The sequence below is a fragment of the Ostrinia furnacalis genome, unplaced genomic scaffold (assembly GCF_004193835.3).
Source record: "Ostrinia furnacalis isolate ACB-3 unplaced genomic scaffold, ASM419383v2 OfSCF7367, whole genome shotgun sequence".
In the NCBI taxonomy this organism is placed as follows: domain Eukaryota; kingdom Metazoa; phylum Arthropoda; class Insecta; order Lepidoptera; family Crambidae; genus Ostrinia; species Ostrinia furnacalis.
Genome location: NW_021137606.1, coordinates 1,171,202 through 1,192,769, shown reverse-complemented (window position 1 = coordinate 1,192,769; position 21,568 = coordinate 1,171,202). Strand labels below are relative to the sequence as shown.

At 33.8% G+C, this 21,568-nt stretch overlaps 4 protein-coding genes across 7 annotated transcripts; 2 read left to right on the top strand and 2 right to left on the bottom strand.

Annotated features, from left to right (window-relative positions):
• Positions 1-256: 256 nt before the first annotated feature.
• Dus2 (Dihydrouridine synthase 2) lies at positions 257-2,375 on the bottom strand. Its single transcript, XM_028320360.1, has 6 exons — positions 2,148-2,375; positions 1,933-2,071; positions 1,515-1,847; positions 1,015-1,302; positions 701-875; positions 257-566 (listed from the first exon to the last, which is right to left on the bottom strand). The coding sequence occupies exons 1-6, from the start codon at positions 2,299-2,301 to the stop codon at positions 288-290; spliced, it is 1,368 nt and encodes a 455-aa protein (XP_028176161.1). The 5' UTR covers positions 2,302-2,375; the 3' UTR covers positions 257-287.
• Positions 2,376-5,247: 2,872 nt separating this feature from the next.
• LOC114364250 (COP9 signalosome complex subunit 9) lies at positions 5,248-6,573 on the top strand. The gene is made up of 3 exons (XM_028320337.1): positions 5,248-5,520; positions 5,749-5,821; positions 6,466-6,573. The coding sequence occupies exons 1-3, from the start codon at positions 5,452-5,454 to the stop codon at positions 6,501-6,503; spliced, it is 180 nt and encodes a 59-aa protein (XP_028176138.1). The 5' UTR covers positions 5,248-5,451; the 3' UTR covers positions 6,504-6,573.
• A 292-nt stretch (positions 6,574-6,865) lies between these two features.
• Dp (transcription factor Dp) lies at positions 6,866-13,353 on the bottom strand. 4 transcript variants are annotated; one of them, XM_028320338.1, is made up of 11 exons: positions 12,980-13,337; positions 12,558-12,670; positions 12,061-12,109; positions 11,722-11,807; positions 11,081-11,214; positions 10,765-10,933; positions 10,351-10,563; positions 9,930-10,078; positions 9,600-9,682; positions 9,269-9,352; positions 6,866-7,355 (listed from the first exon to the last, which is right to left on the bottom strand). In XM_028320338.1, the coding sequence occupies exons 1-11, from the start codon at positions 13,026-13,028 to the stop codon at positions 7,186-7,188; spliced, it is 1,299 nt and encodes a 432-aa protein (XP_028176139.1). In that variant the 5' UTR covers positions 13,029-13,337; the 3' UTR covers positions 6,866-7,185. The 4 variants fall into 4 exon arrangements, with proteins under 4 accessions (XP_028176139.1, XP_028176140.1, XP_028176142.1 ...); XM_028320339.1 differs by having other exon boundaries at positions 10,351-10,548; XM_028320341.1 differs by lacking the exon at positions 12,558-12,670 and having other exon boundaries at positions 6,883-7,355; positions 10,351-10,548; positions 12,980-13,353.
• Positions 13,354-15,357: 2,004 nt separating this feature from the next.
• On the top strand, positions 15,358-21,209 carry Eogt (EGF-domain O-GlcNAc transferase). The gene is made up of 8 exons (XM_028320359.1): positions 15,358-15,737; positions 15,923-16,013; positions 16,491-16,591; positions 17,016-17,192; positions 17,287-17,561; positions 17,738-18,072; positions 18,497-18,599; positions 18,684-21,209. The coding sequence occupies exons 1-8, from the start codon at positions 15,419-15,421 to the stop codon at positions 18,846-18,848; spliced, it is 1,566 nt and encodes a 521-aa protein (XP_028176160.1). The 5' UTR covers positions 15,358-15,418; the 3' UTR covers positions 18,849-21,209.
• Positions 21,210-21,568: the final 359 nt, after the last annotated feature.

The following is a 21,568-nucleotide window of genomic DNA, read 5'->3' as shown; positions in this document are numbered from 1 at the left end:
TTTACTTGTGATTTTCAAAACATGTAAGGTAAATCTGATTTAGAACAAACGGAATAAGACTATCACCGTGAAACCATTTTAGACACTAGTATCTGTGCTATGAGGAAACCACATTGAAAGAAGAAAAATTGAGATAGGTTTCTGTAGATAATTATGAGTATACCTGTATTTAAATAAGATAAATGTATATTTAGATAATTTATGAATGTAATAATATGCATCTGCTTAAGGCATAATTAAATAAAATAAAGCAGTATTTTCTGCCATAAGATTGTATTGATTATTATTTATTTTATTATACTTCCAAATTTAACTAAATCATCTTCTGTCACCAATCCTAAAAAGTGTAAACACACTAATGCTGCTCCCTGTTCAGCAAACTTTTTGTTTTTCTCCCAGAATGATGATGTGTATTTTTTTCCATCAAATGTCAATATTGTTCTGAATAATTTCTCTACTTGCTGTGTATCGTAAGTTGGTAGTTTAAGACCATTCTTTCCTGCCCATGAATGAAGCTGTGCCTTAGGCAGATTTAAATCATTAAAATTAGCTCTGATAAAACAAACCTGTAACAAAAATTTCATTCTTATTAACAAAAACTTAAATTCACATTAATGAGCAATACCTAATTCAATACAAATTTTAGATAAGTAGGTAAAAGTTAAATTTCATACTATCATCAGTACTTGGAATTACTCACCTTCATTTGGTTGACCCCATCCAATTCTATGCTGGTTTCAGTACCAGAACTAGATTTTATTTTTTTCAGAGGTGGTTCCAAATTGTCTGGTGTCACTTGCCATCTTCCTTGAATTCCCATTTTCTGATGGTAAGACTGTTGTTTTTGACAATACTCTTGTAAATCCCATATTGCACTGTAAAAATACAAAAGGTTATTAAATTAACTTTTAACAGCCCAAAGAGTATTTTTTGTTGTAAGGATAATCTCAGATATCAATCTCATTTTGGTTAAGTTTACATACACTGCCAATATGCTAACAGTTAAAGACTTACCATATTTGTTCTAAAGTTTGACATTCCAGGAATTGTCTTCCTCTTGGTGTTTCTTGTAAATCTCTTAAAATGTTTTGCACGCAATACTTTGTATTTGATGGTGAATTATCATAATCTATAGCAAGTTTCAGATATTCCTTTATAACTGTATCCATTGGTAATAATCCCTCTTTTCTAAATATGGAACAGTTCCATTCAGCTGCCCTAGCTATCATAACACTTGTACAACCAGTCATTTCTTTAAATTTATGAATATCACTGTACTTCTCTATTTCTTTGGAACCTCCACTGAAAATAATATGTATATAAATTATCTAAGCTAGAGGAATAACATTTACCTATGTTATTAAAAAAAACAAATTATAAAAGTTCATAAAACATGCCTTAATGCGGCCAATAGGAACTCTCCAAAACAGACTTTTTTACAAAGCATAGTTTATAATGTCATTTGGAAATTCCAAGAATCTCCTGTTTTAAATTTTTGGATTCAGAATACTTACTTTGCAATAACTGGAATGGATATTTTCTCTGCTACATATTTGATTATATCTGGATGTACAGCATGTTGGGGCCTTTCGTCTCGTGTCCTGCCGTGAATAGCAATAGCTTTGATCCCAGAACTTACTAATATGTTTACAACTCTTAAAGTTTCCTCGGGGGTGTCAAATATTCTTATTTTACAGGTAACAGGAATAGAGAGATTATTTACCAAGGTTGACAATATATTGTATGCTTTTACTGGTTGTGACAAAAGCGCTACCCCCATTCCACCTTTGATAGAGAATTCTTTGGGGCATCCCATATTAATGTCAATGGCAGCAACATCATTCTCCCTGAAACAGTAATGGAAAAATCACAATTACCATATCTTGCAAGGAGAGAGATTAGAATCATCTTGGAGTGATTAGAAATACTTACACTAATTTAGCCACTTTTAATGCCCTGGTTGGATCTGAAGTACCAAGTTGCAAAACAACTCTATCTTTTTCTTCTATGCATGTTCGGAAAACAATTGTTCCATCAGTCTGGTCCACATAATCCACAGTATTGAGAATTTCTGAAAAATTTAAGGATCTTGAAATAAATATTTATAAAATACCTAGCATAGGTATTGCGATAAGATAATGTAATACCATTCAATCGCCGTTTCGATCTCAAAAATTTCCAATCAATTAATTCTTCTGTGTAAACAATATCAGCTCCATAGCGCAATGCTAATAATCTCATAGGAAGGGTTCCAATACGAACCATGGGTGCAAGAATGATTTTATTTTCATACGATAACATGGTTATGATAACATAACCCCTTTTTCGAACAACACACGACGACACAACGTCTGACACTGACAGTACTGCTGACAGTGACAGGACAGATAGACACGCCCATGAAGCTACAGATAAAAATGGAGGCCACACTCCGAATACCTACTTGAAGCACAAACTAAGTATCTCTCTGTGGGCAGTGTCTCGCTCTTTCTAAATAAACAAAAAATATAAAATTGCTCAAATTCAATGAAACCAATGTAAAATCTTTATTTCTTGACATAGGTATCATTAAAAATGATAAGTGTAATTACTGGTAAAACGTTTTAGGAAGAAATTACTGTAAAAAATGTGAAAAATGTTTACAATGATCCAATGTCGGAAATCACGAAATAAACACTTACGCGTGGAATCTTATGTCACTTCCAGGACACCACGTACTACCGCAACCACGCACTACAAAATTTTGCACCAATTCTTGTGATAAAACAATGATTATTATTTCCTGTAAACAATCTCAAACGAAATTAACTGCTTAATAAACAAAATAGTAAACAACCGCCATGATGGGCCGGATTGGGCCGATGTTGCCACATGGTACCGATTACCCAGGAATTGGGATTGTAATTCCCTGATTCGCCAACACATTAAGCCTAAATGGCCGACAATTTTGTGATTTTTTATTTAACTAGGTAATCTTAGTTTCAAATATTAATTATTTATTTGTTTAACTTCTGATTTGGTTAGTGAATTGGCTATTTCGAAGAATTTACAAGGAGATTTAAATCAGAAGATAGCAATACTACAGTTCAGAGCATAAAGTTAATATTCCTTCGGAATAGAGCAACAAAGAATGAGCGAGCGAGATGTCACTATCTGCAACCCTGTGTGATAAAAAGAGATGTGTGATGCTATCATCGTCACGTCAATAGAACCATTTTTGCAAAAGATTTGACAGGCAGTGACACATAGAGGCACAAAGAAAATTTTAAATTATAGTTTTTTATAAAAATATCGTAAAATCCTGTTTATTTTTGGAAAATTTGTTTTCTTATATAATGGTGACCTGTTCCGTCCTTGATTGTGATGTACACCAAAGGAATAATCCTGCAAAATATTCATTTCACAGGTAAATTTATTGAAATCGACACCTCCAAACTTTAGCTTTATTTTTGTGAATGCGCTTAGAATTTTAAGCACTAAGTGTGATAATTATGTTCTTTAAACATTAATTTAAGTTGTAAGCAAAGATTTCATGCTCATAATCCAGAATTTATGAATATTTTGTGTAAAGAAATAATTTTCGTTTTACACTAGGGTTGTACCACAATCGATAAATATATTTTCTGCGCTGTTTATCACAGTCACTGCTGATTATGTAGGTACATAAATGGCGTTTGTATGTGAATATAGAAAAGTATTATTTTGTAATTACCTGTTAGTTAATAAACTAAACTAAATATTACATACTAAATATAATAATAAATATGTTTATGCACACAGATGTTTGTACTGTGCGGGAATCGAACCCGCTACCTCCGGAATAGTAGTCCGTTTCAAACCACTACACTATACGGCCAACAACGATTATTACATCGTTAGAATCCTATTTTCTTACGTTATCGTCAGAATTATCATTTTTTAATTATTGTTTTACTCCTACTAATATTATAAATGCGAAAGTTTGTATGGATGTCTTGATGTTTGTAACTCTCATTCTTCCAAATAAATGAGTTGAATAATTTTAATCTTCTGAGTTTTTTTTTTATTTTCTTTGGCCACTCTCCCAATTCCCATATACCTACAATCCCATTCCATCTTATTCTATTTATATTATTACTGTTAGGTGTTAATTAATATTTAATCGATATCGATATTCATGTGAAAAGTAACGACATACATACATCACTGACATGCACACATATTTATTTTTACACACACATATGACATCCGCAGGAGAACCAAAGTGACCGACATAGCTCGCAGAATTGCTAAAACCAAGTGGCAGTGGGCGGGGCACATAGCTCGTAGAGACGATGGCCGTTGGGGCAGAAAAGTTCTCGAGTGGCGACCACGGGCTGGAAGACGTAGCGTGGGCAGGCCTCCTACTAGGTGGACCGACGATCTCGTAAAGGTCGCGGGAAGAGCCTGGATGCGGGCAGCGCAGGACCGTGCATTGTGGAAAACCTTGGAGGAGGCCTTTGTCTAGCAGTGGACGTCATTTGGCTGAAACGAACGAACGAACGATATGACATCTCATTTTGGTTTCGTTTGACAGCTCGTGATTGTTGCTCTATTCCGAAGGAATATTAACTTTATGGTTCACACTAAAAAGAGAGATAGGGCCGCAGAGAGCGAGATAGATATAAGTAGGTATTTGACTCAAGTTTTTGTTCCAACTCTGCCCTCCATTTTTATCTTTAGCTTCATGGACACGCCTTAAGGTAGATTTTTATCTATAGTTCCAAAATACTGGACTGTCCTGTCGATGACATTGACAGTAGGGCGCCACCGTCAATACCGAATCGCTGGTTCAGATTTTTGCCATATTGCAAACCATATAGTTGAACGATGTGTTGTGTCGTGACGTGAGCGTGACGCAGAGAAAGAACGTAAGATTTTTTATTTTAGTATCAAGTAAAGAGTAAAACGTAACAGTGGTTTGTAATTTGAAAATCTCTCTCTCTTACGTTTCCCCACCTTCTCAGGTTGATGGAAAATGCGCGACTTTCACTTGGCAGAGTTGGCAGGTCAAATGGCAACATGTTTCGATTTTTTTATAGATAATAAGCGGAATACTGTCCAAGTCGAAGCTCTAGCCAGCCCAGCCTGGGCGATGGTGAGGGCGACGCAACGTACGGGAGGAGGCGGAAAGAGAAAGTAACCAAGATGGTGTTCACACTTCTACGTTTACGTCTTGGCCAATTTCCCGCATAGTGTATTTGCGCCAATAGACACGCAATATTATTTTGTAAACATGACCAGTTCATAAATTTACAAGTCAATGATTTGTTAAAAAAAGCTCATCAGCTGACACCGACTGTCACTGTCACTGGGTATCGCTGTCGCTTGGTCGCTGATACAAAACATAAACGCAATATTTTTGTTTGAAAAAAGCTAAATAAAACTAACAAATTCATATTTACAGCGCAATATTTCCTATCTCTGATAATAATGAAACCTACGGTTGCTGCTGACGAAATGTTTCCAGAGGGCGTTGGCCCATACATGGATTTAGAAGAAGTAAGTCTAATATCATGCCTCGTTTTCCCAAAATATTTGGAACAATTTTATCGATATTCTTGGATATAATCCAAAACGAACTAACTATAGTATATATATTCCGTCTGTTTAGCGTACTGATACAATATTTTTTAATAAAATAATTATGTTTCCCAATAATTCTCGGTCAGAGGGTAGTCTCAAGTCCTTTCTACATTATTACAGGCGTTGTATTCTCTTTGATTGCAGGCAGGTGGACCTTCGAATCTCTTGATGGATCTAGCTGCTAATGAAAAAGCTGTCCATGCTGACTTTTTTAATGGTAACTAAATTATTTCATTTTTAAATAAGTGGAAAGTAGTAAGAAAAACATTAAAATTTCTTTATCATATAAAAACAAACATTATCTTTTAGAATCTATGCCTTAGGTTCTGGACTCTGGTCCTAAAAAGTCTATCAGATACACTGATTTCGCTGTGACCCGGCAGCGCACTTTTAACTCGGTGTTGCGGGTGTATGGACCATGTAATAAATTATATACCATAATCTTTAGAATTAACAATGTTACCATACAATTAGTATTGAGAAAATAAGTAATCATCCAAAATATGATGAGAGTGAGGCTCAACACTTCTTTTATAAGTTTTTTGTCATTTTTCCTCACTTTGCTATCATTTAATATTTAATAGAGAAGTTAAGTTGATGCTGTACTCACCAGTAACAAGAGGTGACAGCAAATACAATAGTGCACATAGTAATAAATGTTTATTCATAATTTAATCTATCACTAGTGAGACAGTCTTAAAATTAATAATTTCCATTATGAATATAACAACATTGATCATATACGAATCCAGGTATCTACCTTATAAAATGCCAGATTACCTCTTTCAAAGTTAAATTCTAAGCCTTATTATTATATTAAAATTAATAAGTTACTTACAAATATTATTAATTCCATTTCAGATTTCGAAGACTTATTTGACGATGAAGACTTAAAGTGAGGAGATGACACGACAATATTATTATTTATTCATAAATCTATTAGCAATAAATCCATTTCTATAAATGTAATGTTTGTTCTTTTAATAAAATCAAATTGGTGTAATGTGCGCAATTCCATCCATGTCTATACTGATTAACAGCCCGATCCAACTATTTTAGTCTAGCTAGCTGCAGACCACCAACTATACTATCGGCCAACTAAAAGTTGGTGGTGGTTGTGGTTGGTGGTGGTTGTGGTTGTGGTTGGTGGTGGTTGTGGTTGGTGGTGGTGGTAAACATTGGTACAGGTGTGACAGATGTCTGCAACCAGCATAAATTAATTGGGAAAAGGTCAAGGATCATTAGAAATAAAAGCAAAAACTTAAGGAATAATACTTATATTGATTTGTACTAAACATCGTTGTCACCTATTTGTTTGATTTGATAAAATAAGATTAGGTGGCATATCGCGTGAGTTCAGCACAGGTATGTAACGTAAGTATGGTACAGGCGCCGGGGCTACACGTCGACCTCCTCGCTGCTGGGGGGCTACTCCGAGAATTGTGACGCGTAGTTTCGAATGCTGCCATCCCTCTCACGCATGGCGAGATGCCAGCATGAGCAACGGTGACAGATAGACCCGAAACTAAGTAAACAGCGTCCCGGAGTAGCCCCCCTGGCGTCTGTAGTCGGCGGCGTCGGCTACACGTCGACCTCCTCGCTGCTGGCGTCGCTGTAGTCTGCGGCGTCGCCCTCCTCGGGCTCCTCGTCGCCTTCCACTTCCGCGTCGAGTGCCTCTTCCTCCTCTGCTTCGTCTAAGTCGTCCTCCTCTAATAACGATGACAGTTTCGTTATTACGCCTCGACCCATTTCTGTAACAAAATAAAAATTATTTTAACTTTCGAACCAAATCACTAACTCATTAAAAACTGCTGAATGGATTTTGATGAAACTTTCAGTTTATTATTGTTTATACAATAGAGAATAACATGTCATAATATAGGCTTATTGATTAGTTTATTAGCCAAATTCCAGCTACAAGTCATAAACTGAATTTGACACGGGTGAAGCCGCGGGTTCTGCCCGCGTATGACTGCGTGGCAGTTTTAACCCTTAAATGCATAGTGTTGCCATATGTCTACGAAGTACTTTTTTCATTATAAAAAGTAACACATTTTATAAGCGTTTCTGAACTTACGCTAATATCGTAGAAAACATCATAATAAAAATAAAAAAACCGCAAATGAAGGTAGATTTGAAAAAAAATTAACCGATATTTGATGTAGCGATTGCGAAAGAGAAAAAATTGGTAGTGTTAAAATTTCTGGTATTTGAATTTCGGATTCAGTGAGAATTAATTGCTAAAACGATTGGAAAAAAATACATACGTGTTAGAAATAATGTAAGAATTCATTATTATAACTTATTTTTTTGATAATCTATCCCGAATGTGCCTTCGACTTGGTTTTTGTGTATGTAGCCAAATCTCTACACCATGCGTTTATGCCATAAAATTGTTCTATAGTTTGCTTATTTGGCTTTTCTTTTCAGCATGTTTGGCTCGTTATCTGAAAAGGAAATTGAGGCAGTTCTTGCTGTTTTAAATGATGGTGCAGTCTCAGAAGATGACGAAAATTTAGATGATGATAACTTGGATTATTACCCAAACGTACGGGATTTATTGCATGATCTGAATGAGGAATCCATAGATCATAATCTACCCTTGGAACATAACGAAGACCCTTTAACATAACGAAGATGTGATTTAATATATGTTCCTCTTCATAGACTATGGGAGGGTTATGTTCCAGGGTCTTCGTTATGTTTCAAGGGTAGATTATGATCCATAGACTCCTCATCCTGATCATGCAATAAATCCTATACGTTTGGGTAATAATCGATGTTATCATCATCTAAATTTTCATCATGTTCTGAGACTACACCATCATTTAAAGCAGCAAAAGCTGCCTCAATTTCCTTTTCAGATACCGAGCCAAAAATGCTGAAAAGAAAAGCCAAATAAACAAACCATAGAACAATTTTATGGCATAAAAACGCATGGTGTAGACATTTGGCTACATACTGTTAATTTTCAAAAATATCCTTTTTTTTCGTACCAAGATTTTTTTTATTATTTTTCCCCTTATCTGTGACTAAAAATCTAATTGAAATATTTTTTTTCATAACTAAATAAAAAATCATGCATTTAAGGGTTAATTGTTTAATGCCGTGCTAACGTCTAGATTCTTTTTATGCATAACAATAACAAGGCAGGTATATGACCGAAATCGCACCTGGTTAAGTGAGATGCAGTCTAGGGTGCTAAATATCTGCCCTGTAAATGCCTATTCACTCTCGCCTTAAAAAGGTTCAGTCCTGGATCTGTCAATAGGCCGTATAGGCCGCGGCCTAGGGGCGGCAGATTTCAGATAACGCTTACTCGATTTCAGAAGATAAAAGTTAAATAAAGATCCAACCCCACCCTAGCCTATGGGCGGCAAAACTGTAAATCCGCCACTGAAAAGGTTAATTGTTACAAGAATACACCACTGGTGTTTTACTAAGCTACAATAATTATCATGATCAAAAAATAAGAATAAAGTTACTAAATAAACAGGCCAACCACCTAATGAAATAAGAAGTAAGAATATTGAATGAAAAAAGAATATTGTGTAATATAGTTCAAGACAAGGGCACGCATTTAGTCAGCGTGCGCAAATACAGCATTTGATTGCTAGACTTTTCCAAATAAATTATTAAAATTAGACTTAAATATAACACTTACGATCTACGTAGTATTCTAATGATTTCGGAACCATACTTTTCGCTCTTTCTATATCTTCTTCTGAACATTCTCCTTTATCTAAACCTGAAAATTTAAAGATATGCATTAAGCTTAGCTGTCTATAGTCATAATTAATAGTTCGGTGGAATCCTAATATGTACGTCAGTCGTATGTCGTCAAGCCACATTACCACGGCCGTACATTCGACCACACATTATGACATTATGAATGTTTGTTCCGCGTACAACTGTCGTGTCAACGAATTTATGAGGGAATGCAAAAAATACCAAAATATAATTAGTTAATAAATAACACTAGGAATGTAACTTACCAAAAAGCAGTCCCATCCTCTTCAGTATATCAATGTCATCGTGGATTTGGAACCGTTTATTAAAGTTAAACATGTATTCTGTCCTGAAAGTAAAAAAAAAGCATATAAATATTTATTCCACAAAAATTTACACAAGTGAGCTTGTAATATTTTTATCATCAAATACCTATGTTTCGCTTGAACATAATGATTGCACTAGATACAGGAAACAGCATCATGGGATACTTTTAAAAATTAAGTATGTTTTACAAGTTGAACTGTAAGAAGTCTGAGTGTCCATGAATTAAAGAAAAAAAGTAGTAATAAGTAATTTGTACTCATAGTACTTACTTATCATTTGAGATACTACAGTCGATCAATGCTTTGTCACTCGTATTTACAACAATAAAGGGCAGATGGATTGCTGAAGAAGGCGATGGCTTTATTCCTTTGTTTTCTGCATCTTTATTTCTCTCTATCAAACTCTTGAAGGAAATATGCTGAAAAAAAAATTAAAATCTGTTTAACAAATCACTTAAAACATTTATTTTATACACTAGCTAAAATAATAGACAAGAACACTAGAGAAAAGGCAATAAACCAACATCAAGGATGATTCCATTTGTTTTTTAATTTTTTCTACAAATATGAAGCATTACTTTATTTACAGTAAGTGTGATGGAAAACTATGTAGCAGTTTTCTCTTCAGGATACAAATATGTATTTATATTTATGAAAAACAAAATAATAAACTCATAAATGCATAACATACCTGTAAGATTAGTTCTTGTAATTGTTGAGTCTTTTTCTGTATCTGCTCTAACTTGCTTTGTTTTTCTTTTTCCAATGAAGTGCATTCTTGCACTGAGTTAGTGGGTAATCCAAGCCACCGAATTTCCTTTTTTTCTTTAGAAATAATATTCATGGCCATCAATACGTTTAGTGCGTCGTATACTCTCCGCCGAATATTCTTTTGATCATATTGCTAGAATCATTGTAGTAATTAATAATTAAGATAATAATTTCAATCGATTAGGAGAGGAGCGATTAATGGTGTTTTTCCTGTCACATAATGTGCACAACTGCATGTTACCAATGAAGGACGAAAAAAGGTCAACAGAGACCAAACAGTTACTGTGACAAAAACAGGCACCATTTTATTCTTATATAGAAAAAATACACATACTTGGCTATCAGCTGAACCATGGATTCCAGTTGCAAACTCAAGTACAAGTTCATCAGCTACTTCATTGTATGAGGTGAACCCTTTAGTCCTTACTTTTTCACACACTTTCATGGAAAAATGCCTTAAACCTTTTCCGACTTTGTCAGCATGTTTACGTCTCTTTGTTGTACTGAAAATTAATATAAAGGTCAGTGTGTAACCCACTTTTGTCATTAGACACAGATAAAGCAAAACCATGAGGTAGGTTTAATAAGTCTAAAACCATGAGGAAAAGAGATGATACTAAAAACTAAGAAATAAATATAATACAACTTACTATTCTGTAGGATGATCATTGTCGGAATCATGTCTTCTCCTAGAAGCATGTGACATAGTTGATGACTTATCAGAGGGTATTGGCACTAATTTAGGTTTAGTGTGTATATACTTTAGCTCTGATAATGGATGCACCTGTAATATAAATAAAATAGTAATACATTAAATTCCCTTTATGATTGAACCAGACAATGCTTTACAAAAAGATAGACAATCAACTACAGATAGTGTCAATGTTTACATTTTTTGGCCATCTTTGTATGCTATGCTAAAGAAATAAAACAATTCATACTACAAGTATGGAAATATTTAGTGAATCACCAGTTCAGTACATATTTTAGTTAAGTCCAAAAATTACAACATACAATGAATAAGGCTCTCTGTATTATTTCATCTTCACTATACATTCAGACTAAGCCCAAGACTGTCCAGTGAGACATGTGTGTGTGACTGAATAAACAAAACAATAATAGGTACAGTTTTGTAAACTGCACTATCTAATATGTAACATTTGAATGGTATAAACTATCATAATTGAGATGAGTGGTTAATTTTTTTGTTTTTATCTGTGTGTAGAAGAGTCAATGAAGATTTATTATCTTATCTTGTGTCAATGTTAATGGTTATTGGTGCATATCTTACCTCAGTAGGTTCTTCTTCCACAAAATCCTTTTTTGGTGTTATTTTCTGTATTTGTGGTAAAGTATCTGTTGATGACTGTATCAAGTCTGAAATCAACACAGGTCAGTGTAAGAATTTAATGTTAATCTCAAGAATCTATCACAAATTGATGCAACAACTATGATAATTAAATCACAGCATAATAAGAGCTCTATTAAAATTACTGTGTACCAAAGTAAAGGCTACCTAATTTTATTATTTTGTATTCAAACAAGCTAATTCTCCAATATAAAAAAATCCAAATTTCAAGATAATTATCACACTTCTTTTTTCAAAATATAGCAATCAATAACAACTTACTTGATGCATTGATAATGTCAGTTAACTTCACACTTTGATATGTAGGTATCTGTAACAAGAAATTAAGATATTTATAAAAACCCTGCTCTGCTGTCTAAGAAGCTATCAGCTATGTACATTCCAGGTTGGTACAAAATAGGCATGCACAATCATATAAAACCTAAGTAATTGGTCTTTGAACCAATAGCTTGTGGTTGTGTTCAGGAACTCAGGACCAATTAGAAAATTTGCATTGTTGTTAAGTATTTCTTAATGACTGTTTTTGGACAATGCCATGTAATCTTTGTACCATATTTTTAAAATAATTGACCAATTATTTGTACTATAAGAATTTACTTAATTAGTTATGTATAATTGGCCACCATAGAACTACAATATGAATTTTTGATATCTATTAAAAACTAAATGATACAAAGAAGTTTAGATGAATGAGGGGCACCTGTTCAAATACAAATACCTACTGAGGTAGTGATGAATATTATGGGTATGCATCATACCTGTTCGATCCCTTCACTGTTGGTTGGTATCTTAATTAGTTTTAAAGAATTCGGCTTCAGTTTAAGTTGAGCAATTGATGGATTAGTTTTGTTATGCACAAATTTTAGCTGTCCTATAACAAACAATCAATGTATTATTAATATCTATCAGAATGACTACTAAGTACGCAGGATGTAATTAGTACAAATAAGTGGATGTTTTCAACTACTACATCTACATCTAACTAACACTGAATGCCGGTAGAGCCCTTGCAGACGCCGACAAAGGTATTTCAAACGGACCTATCAAAGGCTAACCATTCCCTTTTTAGTTCATACTGAATTCAATAAAAGAGAATTCTTTTAGATAAACTAGAAAGTTTATAAAAATGATGTTTACGTAAAAATTAAGGAAAAAGAAGGCAAGTTTTAGCGTTACTAACCATTGGCGTCATGTACTATGAATTTTAGCGTACTATTTTTCTGGGACATTTTCTCCGTAGTTCTTGGAGTAATTCATCCATTGAAAGAACTCGCTTTTTCAAGAATTAAAGCTTAGGTTTATGACCTAAATAAATAGAGAATACTCAACTCAATTTACTGTATGGTCAAAATGGCGACATATTTTGGAATAAGATTGAAGGTCAGGAGCCGCTAAAATAAACACACACTCTTTAACGACGCCCCATATTTCCCTAGTTTTGATAATATACAATAATAACAACACTTTTGTAAATAATGTAACGTTAATTCTATCACGAAAGCACCAAACAACAGGGAGTGAAACAACGCGGGCTAAAAATTTACCAGCTGATTGGATGACGCTGTTCACGTGGTGGTGCGACTCCTTCCTTTTCCTTTGCCTGGGACTTTTGTTTCCGGAAAAGGCGCGAAACAAAAATTGACGTATGTCATTGATCTAGTAACGACAGATTGAGCATAAAGCTCATCAGCTGGAGATGGAGTCGACCACGACACGTATTGAATGGTTACCATTTTAAACTTAATTCTGAGGTTTCCTGTGCCCCGATTGCGCTAAATATTTTCAACTACAACGCGACTATAGTTCCAAAATACTGGACTGTCCTGTCGATGACATTGACAGTGGGGCGCCACTAGAGATGGGTTTCCACCCGGGTAAAAACCCACATGAGGGTAAAAACCCAATAAAAACCCGTTTCATTCCACCCGTGGGTGTTTACACCGGGTGAAAACAAATAATTTTATAATTATTTCAATTGGTATCTTTTCTTTATTTTTATTGAATTTTTCTCATTTAAGTTTATTGATTAATAAGTAATAAATCAAATTTAACACTAATATGCATTTATATCGTGGCCAAATCGTAAAATTGATCACGTTATGATGATGTGACCAATTATTTTATAAAATGGTGTTATTTCAAGAATCGTTGAACCGATTTAGAAGAAATTTAGTAGGAACACAATAATTTGTGATCATGGCAAGGACATGGAGGGGGGGAGGGAGGGGATGCCAAAGATGCCAAACTCTCTCTTTGATGACATTACGGTATAAAGTTACAAATAACAACACCAACTACAAAGTACTTCTGCTTAAAAACTTGAAATCGAACCGCCCTTCCGCCACTGTAACGCATTGTAACGTTTTTCAAGACCTCCTCTCCCCCCAGATTGCATTACGTAACACTAGAACGCCCCCTTAGCAACAAATACCACTTCTCACTTTAAAAAAACGCTATTTTTGTTTTCACCCACCAGAATGGGTGATAATGGGTAAAAACCGGGTTTTTACCCAAATCACCCAGTTTAAACCCAATCGGGTGAAATGGGTTTTTACCCACTACCCATCTCTAGGCGCCACCGTCAATACCGGATCGCTGGTTCAGATTTTTGCCATGTTGGAAACCATATAGTTGAACGATGGTAGCGCCCCCCTGTCATTGAGTTTGGTGGGACAGTTCAGCGTGGGTCATCTATAGCTACTTTTTCTCAAACTCGAGTCAAACGCCTACATGAACATTTTCTGTGTTTTAGTGAAAAAATAAGTTGTTCGGACTTTTATTGGAAAGTGATTAAATCCGTTGTTTCGTCTTTGTTTGCACGTGAAATACCGAATTTGCACCTCAGCTGAGCCCCGATTACGGTAACTTTTGACGTTTCCAATCCAGACGCGCTTCATCGATTCTGCGATACGATTGGTCAAAACAGCTGGACGTACGCTGTTGAACGACCAATCGTATCGCAGAATCGAGAAGCGTGTCTGGATTGGAGACGTTAAAAATTACCGTAATCGGGGCTCTGGAATGAAAAACGTAGCGAAACTAGAGAAGAAGCGCCAATGAATTGTTAAAAATTGGGGCCCTGTGCCCCGATTGCGCTAATTTTAACTAAGTTGTAATGTCTCCAATTAGATCGCGTTTCATCTCCAGTTTACACTTCAGCAACGCTCCAATGTCATTCCAGCTGAAGTGCAATTCGGTATCGCAGTAAAGTTCACGCGCAAACAAAGACGAAACAACGGATTTAAGCACTTTCCATTAAAAATCCGAACACCTTATTTTTTCACTAAAACACAGCACGCTAAGCTAGGATGTTTGACTTTCATTTATTTTGAGAAAAAGTAGCTTTCTGGCAGCTTACTTAAAGCTTACAGTCTACACAATACATAAAGCGTATCGCATTGTATTTTAAAAAAATTAGAGTTTAACATTTTTTTTTAATTTCTTCTTCATCTTCTGCTTCATCCATCTTTGGCTGCGTTCTGTCATTACTGTCAATCGGTAGTTCAATCTGTCAATGTCAAAAGTTGTTGAACCAAATGAACCAAACCATCTGTTTTATTGTTTTAAAGTTTTAAATTTATTTTTCTTTATTCTTTAATTTTTATTCGCTGTATTAAACATGTGGACATTTTTATTATTCTTCTTAGTTGCACTATCATCAATGAATACATATTCTTCATATTTAAATCATGTAAATTTACCACCAGAACATGTGATTTACTATTTCAACACATTTGAAACTGTCGCTAAAGCTTGTTTAGCTGACCCCGAGTGTCCTTTTAAAAACCTGGTCGGAAGAAAAGCTTGTTGGGGATATGAACGTAACTGTAATCAGTCTCTATCATATCACGTTAGACCGCGATGTCCCGGAGACCATCGTGGTTGGGTTCAGACGAAAGAAGCTCAGTATTCCACATTTTTTACCCAAGCAGACTTTGGTTAGTATTGGAACTTAATCTTCTATAATAATAATAGGTAAATTACTATCATTTATTTTTTTTACTCACAGGCAGTATCTGTAAATAAAATATTTGTTTTTAGAAGGTACAACTGTCTTTTTCCGTTGATTGTATTTAATTATCCGTTTATTTAATGAATTAATTTCGACTTCAATTGTTTTCAGGTTATGTTAAAGAACAAATAGAAGAGTTAATGGTAATGTGTGAAGCTTCATATCCTCTTGACTCATCCCTTGAATGCTCCAAATACTTAAGGTTGGTATACAGATAAGTAATGTCCTCATTTAAATAAATAAATAGATGTTAGGCCTGCAACTTTGTATAGAAATTTATATTAAACAACTTTAAATTGTAGATCTATTATTCATTTTCAAATATGATTTTGGGACTTCAATAATTGTCCTAAATACTTTACAGAATCACACTTTCTATCTATATAGGATATTTATTTATTACATTCATACATAACTACAAATTAATACCAAGTAACAATTTATGAAACATCTAATTTTGTTAGTATGATAAGTATCTTTTAGTTATCCTGTTTTATGTGCAATACTGCCTATTTGCATTATACATACATTAGACTTAACTAATTTATTTTTAAGTTTGTTTTATTTTCAAGCAGGATATTTCTTTGCCAATCTGTGCCTGATTTAATTGATTACTACCTTTCTATTGTTATTGAATCAAGCAAGCTACAATTAAGTTAGTGAATCTTACAATTTTCAGGTTTTGCAGAGGGCGGAACCTCATGCTGAATTTTACAGGCCTAGTGGGTCGCGGTAATAATCTTCGTTATAAGATGGACATACTAGGACCTGGACAAATAGGTAATTTTTGCACTTTTATTTTGAGAATTAACAAATAGACCCCCTTACTAATAAGAGGTACAGAGGTACTACTGCATGTAACACCAAGTTAAATGACATTATGTAAGAAAATGACATTTTAAATGTCTTCAATATTTAACTAATTTTGTAAGAGGATTAGAGTTATTTTGAATCAAACTTTCACGTGATCCACATTTTGTAAATGTAACCTGTTTTGAGACAAATGCTTTATATTCTATAGGTACTCCTAAGGAGTAGTGTTAATAAGTTTTCTGCTACATTTCCATAAGTGATAAATAAGATTACAGGTAGTCCTCAAAGTGTGTTACTAATTCGATTCATTTTAAAAACTAATGGGCTTTTAGTTTTTTTAAATGTTCTTTAAATTCAAGCCCCATTGATTTTATTTGACATTGTGTTTCAGGAGGCTACTGCAATTTATATTCGGAGCGTCTCTTGAAAGAGGCTGAACACATGAGTGCCCTGCAATCATGGGCCCCGGAGCTAGTGAATTTTGTAAAAACAGATAAAAGGCCTATTCCAAGTGGTATTTGTGATGTTACTATTGATAAACCAACTTTCATTATGAAGTTGGACGCAGGTAAATGGAGACTGTTCAACTATGACTGTTAATTAAATTATATTAAGTAGGAATTTTCATTAAACGATTAACCTCCTCTTTTGTTTTGTTACAGCTGTAAACATGTATCATCACTTTTGTGATTTCTTCAACTTGTATGCTAGTTTGCATGTGAACTCTACTCATCCATCTACATTTTCAAGAGATAACCACATTCTTGTATGGGAAACTTTTACATATGACTCTGCTTTTAAGGAAGCCTTCAAAGCTTTTACCATTAATCCCATATTGGATTTAAAAACTTTTAGAGGAAAAGTTGTATGTTTTAAGAATGTTGTACTACCATTGCTGCCAAGAATGATTTTTGGTCTTTACTACAACACTCCATTGGTAAGTTATATTGATAATATTAGTACCTCATACTGTCGAAAGCAGGCAACATCAGGCCACGCATAGTGCAGTTGCCTTTTTTGCAGTTCTTTAGTTGCCAGTTGCTGTTTTATTTAAAAAGTTAAGCAGAAAATTAAAAACTTAATCAAACTTGATTTTTTTTCTCCCATTTTCAGATTTACGGCTGTGAGAGAAGTGGACTATTTCATGCATTTTCGAAGCACATACTACACTCATTGAATGTAAAGCTTCAAATACGCGATAGTGACAAGATAAGGGTTACTTTACTTTCTAGAGGAACAACATACAGATCGATATTGAATGAAAAACAGCTCCTGGATGCCTTGCATAAGGTGGACGACTATTATGTTCAAAGAGTGGTCTATGACAGGACTATGCCCTTCACTAAGCAGCTAGAGATAACTCACAACACAGACGTGTTTATTGGCATTCATGGCGCTGGTCTCACGCATCTAATGTTTTTGCCTGATTGGGCAGCTGTTTTTGAACTGTAAGTGTAATATGGGTAGTTGAAAGTATACATTTCTTAAAATAATTTAATTTTAATCCAATAAGTAGCAATACTATCTTTTATTAAAATATTTAACAGTTAATCGAATAACTGTAAAATATTTTAATAAAAGCTATTGCATTTGGCGGCACTGTCGATAAGGTACCATCTAGACTCTAGAGAGTGCAATATGGTTGGTTATTTGTCGTTTCGTACTTGATATTTGGTATTTATTTATTTATTATTTATTTATTTATTAGGTACACCAACAAAGTCACATACATAATACAGTTCATACATTTTAACATGGTTTAACACATGATACGTATATGACCTCAATTACAGGTATACACAGCATTTCTTTTACAATTTTACAAGCATTTGTATTGTACCATTATATGAACTTAATTATGTTTATTTTTAGGTACAATTGTGAAGATCCGAATTGTTATTTTGATCTAGCGCGATTGCGTGGTCTTAAATATGTCACTTGGGAAAACAAAGAGAAACTTGTTCAACAAGATGAGGTAAAATACTTTGAAAAGTACAAATATAATTTGTTTTTTTGTATTGTTTAATCAAACCTCATTAAATAATTTATTTTAATTTAGGGACACGGGCCCAACGGCTCACATGCAAAGTTTACGAATTATTCTTTTGATGTCGAAGAGTTTTTAAGACTGGTTGCAAAATGTGCGGAACACGTGAGGAAACGACCGGATTTCAAGAGTTTTATTGAAGCATCACTTATGAAGAGAATGCATGAAGAATTATAGATTTAAAGGTAAGAGATTAAACAATTAAAAAATTTCATTGCAGAAATCTGCTAAAAAGGTCTGGGTTGCACCATGCGTCAAAAATCTGTCAAACGCCATACAAAAAGCACCGGTTAACGTTATAGTTACCGTTAAAGTTAGGTGGTGCAACTCACCCTAAGGTAGGAATAGTTATGTAGGAATGTTAGGTTCAAAGACATTTCAACAAAAAAGTCATGTGACGTTTATGTATGGGTACAACGGCAACGTCGCGACGTCGTATTAACCAATACGTATGGACATTTACTTCTAAAATTCCAATTTGAGGCTCAAATAATTGTTTATGCATTGATATCGATATTTTATGAAAACGAATTTGCTACTTTCAATGAATTACAAAATATGTAGTGGTTTTATCAAACAGAATTTACAGAGATTATTCCCATCTAACAAAATTATTAATTAAAATAATATATTACTATTTTTAAAAATGTCACTACAGAACACTAATAAAATGGGCACTTTAATACATTATAACATTGTTTTAGTGTCATTAAAATATATGTATTATTTCATATTTGTTTAGGTAAAGTAGTTGTTTCTTTGTGTACCTAATAGGTCAGGGGTGTAAAAGAAGAGTTGATAAAACCATAAGGTCAGATAGACATTTCATAGATTAACAGTTTCAGTATGGAAAAATGTTAAAACTGACGTAATTCTGAGATTAATATTTACTCTTGTTTGGTCGAATCCACCCTAAGATGTGCAATGGTTTTTACTTATTGTGATAACTTGTAGGTACAAAGTATTAATGAAGTGATGCTAATGATGTGATGATTGCGTTAGATATTTTAGTGGCTGTTAGATGAATCTCAAATAACATAAAATGTTGAAGAGATATGAGAGCATAATTAACATTTTTAGAGAAACAGTTAAGCTTAGTTATAATAAAACGCTAATGCAACATTTCTATAAAAATAAGCGTAAGAAATAACATTAATTTAAAATAATATTAGATAATGTAACAATTGCATAATTAACATTAAGTACTTTTTATAAGCTCAAGTCAAACAAAACGCAATTAAAATTAATAGCGTTTTTAATCTCCAACTTCATTGATTAAACATAATTTTTCAAATCAACAGAAAAACTATTTTGTTTAAGTGTGAACTAATTGGGATAAAATCATATAAGGCACATTATTATTTTATTGTTTTATTTAAATGGTGCCAACTGCTAAGTACATCTTTAAAACATACGAGAAAGTTATTTAAAGGTGCCATGATATCCCGAAGCACGGCGCGAATCGCCGGCCTCGCGTCCTCATAGATTTTTGAAATGGTTTTCCTTCCTATTGCATCAGGCTAAGTCAGAATATTACACAAAAATAAAGTATTAACCGCAAATGGCATATTAACGCTTAGAATCTATCCAAGTATTAGCATAATCTGTTTTTGCCTGGTTTATTTTATGTACTATAGGTACTATGGAGGTCTGAATTAATTAATTAATTAATTTTAATTTTATTCGGAGAAATAAATGCCTTAAAGAGGTCTACATGCGAAAATGAACGAAATTTTATCTCTTACATGTACATTTTTATGATGTTATGAATTACATCTTCCTGTGGTATGGTGAAATGAAATGTACCTAAATTACTTATCTTTCGTTGAACAATTTAAAATGTCGTCTTTAAAGAAGCGAAGAATGTTATTGATATAATCTGGTTTATTTATTATTCGCGAATGCACCGCTAGTTTAATTGTAACAGCGCCGTCGAACGTAAGTTCCATAATTACAGTCCGCGATATTCAGATAAATTGTTCACAAGATCGGCCGCGAGTTTCATGTCCCGTTGAATTATTGATGTACACTGTTACAGTTAATCCTCAGTTTCTCAGTAATTTTGGCCAGTAAACTTAAGTACTATGTACGTTTTTATGAATTTATTACATCGACAGTCTTCTTATATTTGTCCGGTAAGATGTGTCTGTTATTTTTATGGCTATGTTGCGAACATAATTGCAGATATAGTCGATTATGTGCGAGTCCTTTTATCGAGTGTAAATTGACATATAAAGCCTCTAGGGGTTATTTATTGTACAATGCCTAAGCATTTCAAGTATTACTATCAAATGTAAAATATGTTTGTTTGTACATGTGTCGCAGTTGGATTGTATAAGTAAACCGCCGCTTTACATTAATTAGTTTTAAAATAAGTAAGTAAACATTTTCTTGACCAAGTATGCTCAACGGATCCCTAAAATTAAGAAGCATAAGAGCAATAAAGCGCAAAACAATCAAATAATATGGAAGCAATATTTATTAAGGGAAATTAATGACGAAGCCCGCCCGGCCCCGGGCTCTGCGCTCATAACTTTTTAACATAAGCAGATTGCAATCGCTTAACGAAAATCAACTAATTGAAATTTTGTTTGTATAAATCTGTATTATGGCTAAGCATTTTACAGGTTGTCTAAACTTATACAGTAAATAAAAATGTATTGAATTTCTGTCATAAGGAACATTTTAAATACCTATTTGAAATTATTAACATATCACAGCATAACAAAGATGGTTTTGCTAATATAGATTTAAAAAAAATTGTAATATCACTAGAGTTGAATATAATTATGAGCCTAATAATATAAGTTTTTTATTGTTTTAAGTACTTGTAAATGAATCTATAATTTTGCAATGTTTGTGTATGTGTTGGCGTCGTTGCTTTATTAAATGAGCTA

Bases quoted from the DNA above. Each gene is read 5' to 3' on its own strand.
- Dus2 (XM_028320360.1), bottom strand. From the start codon at position 2,301: ATGTTATCGTATGAAAATAAAATCATTCTTGCACCCATGGTTCGTATT. The intron at 2,072-2,147 runs GTATTACATTAT...TAAATTTTTCAG, and splicing joins ATCGAAACGGCGATTGAATG to AAATTCTCAATACTGTGGAT. The intron at 876-1,014 runs GTAAGTCTTTAA...GTATTTTTACAG, and splicing joins CAAACTTTAGAACAAATATG to TGCAATATGGGATTTACAAG.
- LOC114364250 (XM_028320337.1), top strand. From the start codon at position 5,452: ATGAAACCTACGGTTGCTGCTGACGAAATGTTTCCAGAGGGCGTTGGC. The intron at 5,521-5,748 runs GTAAGTCTAATA...CTTTGATTGCAG, and splicing joins CATACATGGATTTAGAAGAA to GCAGGTGGACCTTCGAATCT. The intron at 5,822-6,465 runs GTAACTAAATTA...ATTCCATTTCAG, and splicing joins CCATGCTGACTTTTTTAATG to ATTTCGAAGACTTATTTGAC.
- Dp (XM_028320338.1), bottom strand. From the start codon at position 13,028: ATGTCCCAGAAAAATAGTACGCTAAAATTCATAGTACATGACGCCAAT. The intron at 12,110-12,557 runs GTATGATGCATA...TTCTTGTTACAG, and splicing joins ACAGTGAAGGGATCGAACAG to ATACCTACATATCAAAGTGT. The intron at 7,356-9,268 runs GTAAGTGTTATA...ATTTTGTTACAG, and splicing joins ATTAGAATACTACGTAGATC to AAATGGGTCGAGGCGTAATA.
- Eogt (XM_028320359.1), top strand. From the start codon at position 15,419: ATGTGGACATTTTTATTATTCTTCTTAGTTGCACTATCATCAATGAAT. The intron at 17,193-17,286 runs GTAAATGGAGAC...GTTTTGTTACAG, and splicing joins CATTATGAAGTTGGACGCAG to CTGTAAACATGTATCATCAC. The intron at 17,562-17,737 runs GTAAGTTATATT...TCCCATTTTCAG, and splicing joins TTTACTACAACACTCCATTG to ATTTACGGCTGTGAGAGAAG.